We start from the raw sequence: 4,212 nt of genomic DNA, 5'->3' as shown, positions 1-4,212 counted from the left end.
GGTGGTTCATGCCTTAGCTGGCGGCGGGCTCCGTGAGGACAGAGCCTTCTGCCTTCCCTAGCAGTTAGCACATTGTCTGGCAGGGCGTCGTTTAGGAGGCTCTGGCTGAGTGGGTGAATGAATGAGTGAATGAATAAGGGAATGAGTGAATGAACACTGTTTTGCCAAATGGCATCAGAGGCAGAGGTCAGCCTTGCAGACTGTTCTGCTCTGTGTTCTTACACCTCGAAGACTGTTTTCCTCTTATCTTGGGGTGAGAGGCCTGGCTTCTGTCACAGGAATACTATCTTTTTAGAATAACATATTCAGGACACAGGGCAGAATCTGACTCAGCCTTAGTCCCTCTGGTGCTTCAAAACTTATTGAAAGTTTTGGCAATGGAGTATAAAATTGGGAATATAGTTCATTAAGAATAATCTTGTCTACGGCCATGCCACCCTGAATGTGCCCAATCTCGTCTGATCTAGGAAGCTAAGCAGGGTCAGGCCTGGTTAGTACTTGGATGGGAGACCACCTAGGAAGACCAGGTGCTGTAGGCGTAAAAAAAAAGAGAGAATAGTCTTGAGATGCAGAAAGGCTGACCAGGGATTCAGAAGGCGTGGGTTCTGGTCTCTGGCCAGAGCTGACTGTCCAGACAAGTCACCATTCTTGCTTCAACTGCACCTTCTTATAATATAAAAATTAAAATACCTGCCCTGCCTGTTACACAAAATACATGTAAGTGGGTTGTAAGTGTTATTCAAAGACATGAATTTGGGCTGCCAGTGTTTGTTGCTTATCCAGATAGCTCGCTCATAAACTTATAAATTGCCCCTCACGGTTTATAGTGAACACGTATTGAATTTTGACAAGCTTTACTGTATAAATAATATACATTAATTGTAGTAAAAAGAGACAAATATGGAAAAAAAATCATGCTTAATCGTACCTACCACCCAGCAATAACTATCGTTACATTTTTATGTCTGCCTTCTACATTTTTCTGTGCATACGTTACATGTATATTCTTTTCTTGCAAATAGTTCATAGCATGTGGTAGAAGTTTTTCTAACACGGTGAATTTTGTTGATGAACTTTATCTGATGTAGTCTCAGTTGTGACAAAAACTTTAAAAGGTTCCCCTTGCTCCACCCGAGGAAGGGGCCGCAGGGCTAAAAATAAAATTCTGCTCTGCCGGCATTTTTATCCTCAGCATGTTCTGTCTGGTGACTAAATGGTCTTATCTTTTGACCCATTTACTGTGATGTTTTCTGAGGGACCAACAATAGTCTTCTGTTCTTGTCATTTCTTTTTTTGCTTGACTGTGCTTTATTCTTCCCAGGTGTCTGCAGTTGAACTCCAAGGCGCAGAATGATTTGGGAAGTAGTTGTAGTCCTCAGCTTGGTCCTGGGAGCTAGTGCTGTCCCCATGGATGATCCTGAGGATGGGGGCAAGCACTGGGTGGTCATCGTCGCCGGTTCAAATGGCTGGTACAATTACAGGCACCAGGTAAGAAAACGACGAATCTTTCTCTTTATGGCACTGACATTCTGTAAACCATCCTGGACGTTGTTAATAGGACCGACTTTTTAAAATGCCATTTACAGTCCTAGTAGGCTGGCAAAAAAACGTGTGTGTTGCTGAGGATGTGGAGAAACAGGAACCCGCATATGTTGCTGGGGGCATTATAAAGTGGTACTGCAGTCTGGCAGTTCCTCAAAATGGCTCCTATGGGGTACCTCAATCTAATGCAAAATTTTCAGCCTTGGTGCTGTTGACATTTGGGGCCAGATAATTCTTGGGGTGGAGGGGAGGTGCTGTCATGTGCATTGTAGGATTTTTAGCAGCATCCTCGACCTCTACCCACTAGAAATCAGGAGCACCACCCACCCCACTGTAACAACCAAACGTGTCTCCAGCTTTTGTCCGATGTCTCAAGTTGAGACTCTACTTTCTAGTTAAGGAAACTGAGAGTTAAGGAGAGGAAGTGACTTGCCTGTGGCCACACAGCAGTTGAGGTACAGCTGGGACCGAAGCCTGGGGCTCCGGTTAGAACCTCACGAGACCACTTTGCTTTCCCTGCCTCCGCCCAGCTGCTCTCCCCTCGCACCGTCCTCCCCGTCTTTTCTGGCATTTCTGCCAAATCAGCCTGGCAGAATTTAGAAAAGAACCCACATCCACAAATACATTAAAAGTGCACCTTTCTGCTGGGATTTTAACATGGTGCAGCTGCTTTGGGAAACAGTCCGGCAGGTCCTCAAATGGTTAAACGTAGTTACCAGATCACTGCTAGGTATACACCCAAGGGAAATGAACACGTGCTCACACAAAAATTCATGCTCGAATGATCATAGCAGTATTACTCATAATTGCCAAAAGGTGGACATAGTCCAGATGTCCATCAGCTGATGAGCCGATAAACAAAATGTGGTCTCTCCATACAAGGGGGTGTTACTTCGCCATAAAAAAGAATGAGCGCTGAGACAGGCTACAGCATGGATGAACCTTAAAAACGTCAGGCTACATAAAAGGGTCAGGCGTGTGCGGCAAGTGGCCTGGATCCAAACGCAGGCCACTAGGCTCTGGAGCAGCACCGTTCGAGAGGACCGACACATGTGTCATGGTACATTTTCTAGCAGCCACATTTTTAAAAAGTAAAAAACGTAGGTGAAATTAGTATCCATTTTATTTTACCCACTATATCCAAACTGTTACCATTTCACTTGTAATCAGTATTAAAAGTTGGTAATAAGATCCCTTACGTTCTGCTTTTGGTACTAAGTCGTTGAAACCCAGTGTGTGTTTGCATTCACGGTGCCTTCGGCCCAGACTGGCCACGTTTGACGTGCTCACCGCCGTGTGTGGCCAGTGGCTGCCGTATTGGACAGCGCGGGCCTGGAGTCTGTGTTCCCGACGTTCTGGCTGTGCCTCCTCACCCAGGTGTCCCTCCCAGGGTGTCGGTTTTCCTATCTGTTAAGTAAGGGGGTCGATTTAGATGCACACCTGCTAGCTCGAAACTTGACAATGATTGCATGAATTATTTCTTGAATGGTTTTTGTATGCTAGCTGAATGGGAAGTTCGGCTCAATTACAAAGTTGTTGTCATGGGGAAATGACCCGTTTTCCTTTGAATACTTAACCACCGACCTGACCCCTGTCCACAGGAGCAACGCGAGCAGGTGGGTGCTCAGCCTCGGCCTTTTCCTCCCTCTCTAACCACGAGTTAGAAAGATGAGGGATTCAGTACAGGTCACCAGTAGTCAACAGGCTGATTCAGCAGCCACCCTGGTTTTTATACAACCAACTTTTAAATATAGTGGTTAAACATTATTAAATACCGGTATCCAATTGCTCTTTGCACCCAGAAAACGCACTTCTTTTTCCTGAAGTGTTGCTAGTTCCCCTGAGGGTAAAGTGCTTAATACCAAAATAGAATAAAGGGAAACAAGGCAAAAGAAATGCCACAGACTGACATATTTGTCTTTAAATAAGAGAGGGTGACAGTGCGGAGGCCATGCCCAGAGGAAACACATGTGCTGAGTCATTGCTGACCTCAGCCCGTATCCCTGCTGGCTTGGTTCTGTTCCAGCCAGCTGCCAACATTTGCTTTATTGATTTTGGAGGCTAATCATTGAAAGAGCATTTGAAAGGACTTTGCCTCTAGAACCTATGCAGACTTTAAACTTACTTTTTTGTACAGGCTTACATTTTCCATGGACTCACACAGCACTCATGATCACAAATTTCTTTTGTTTAGGGAAGATCAATATGCTAGGCAGGATTAATCATTGCTAAGTGCTTTTCTATGCATTGTGCTGGTTATTTAAATGCCGTTTCATCTTGACAGAATTTGGTTTCTCGGTGTTCCATTTCGGGCTGGAATTCATGGGTGACAGAGAGGGACTTGGTCTGAGGCGACGCTGGTGGGACATTCTGTGTCCAGTGGCCTGAGTGTGGGGCTGGTAAGGCCTGGTGAGGGTGGATTCCTGTGTTGGTGGCGTGGAAGCCAGACCGGGGGAAGTGGAGGAAAGAGGGAGGGGTCCCGAAGGGCAGGCAGCACATGGTGACAGCTGGACAGTCTGTCTCCCAATGGGCTTATGAAGGGAAAGAGAAGTAAGTCACCAGGGGAGGAGTGGGGCTGGAGGGGGGTCTCTTTCGGGATGGAGAGATTTGCGCATGTGGAGAAGGAAGACCTGGGTTGGGCAGTGGGGATGGTCGTTGAAGTAGATTGAA

At 46.1% G+C, this 4,212-nt stretch overlaps 1 protein-coding gene and 1 pseudogene across 1 annotated transcript in view; both read left to right on the top strand.

The window, feature by feature from the left end:
- The first annotated feature begins 420 nt into the window (after positions 1-420).
- Positions 421-539, top strand: LOC111747362 (annotated as a pseudogene).
- Positions 540-1,350: 811 nt separating this feature from the next.
- The window catches only part of LGMN (legumain), an 18,155-nt gene continuing 15,293 nt past the window's right edge, over positions 1,351-4,212 (top strand). Inside the window, 1 exon segment of the mRNA XM_023538352.1 lies at positions 1,351-1,488. Coding sequence (XP_023394120.1) covers positions 1,351-1,488 — 138 coding nt within the window.

The sequence above is a fragment of the Pteropus vampyrus genome, unplaced genomic scaffold (assembly GCF_000151845.1).
Source record: "Pteropus vampyrus isolate Shadow unplaced genomic scaffold, Pvam_2.0 Scaffold219, whole genome shotgun sequence".
In the NCBI taxonomy this organism is placed as follows: Eukaryota; Metazoa; Chordata; class Mammalia; order Chiroptera; family Pteropodidae; genus Pteropus; species Pteropus vampyrus.
This window is presented reverse-complemented; position numbering and strand designations above follow the sequence as displayed.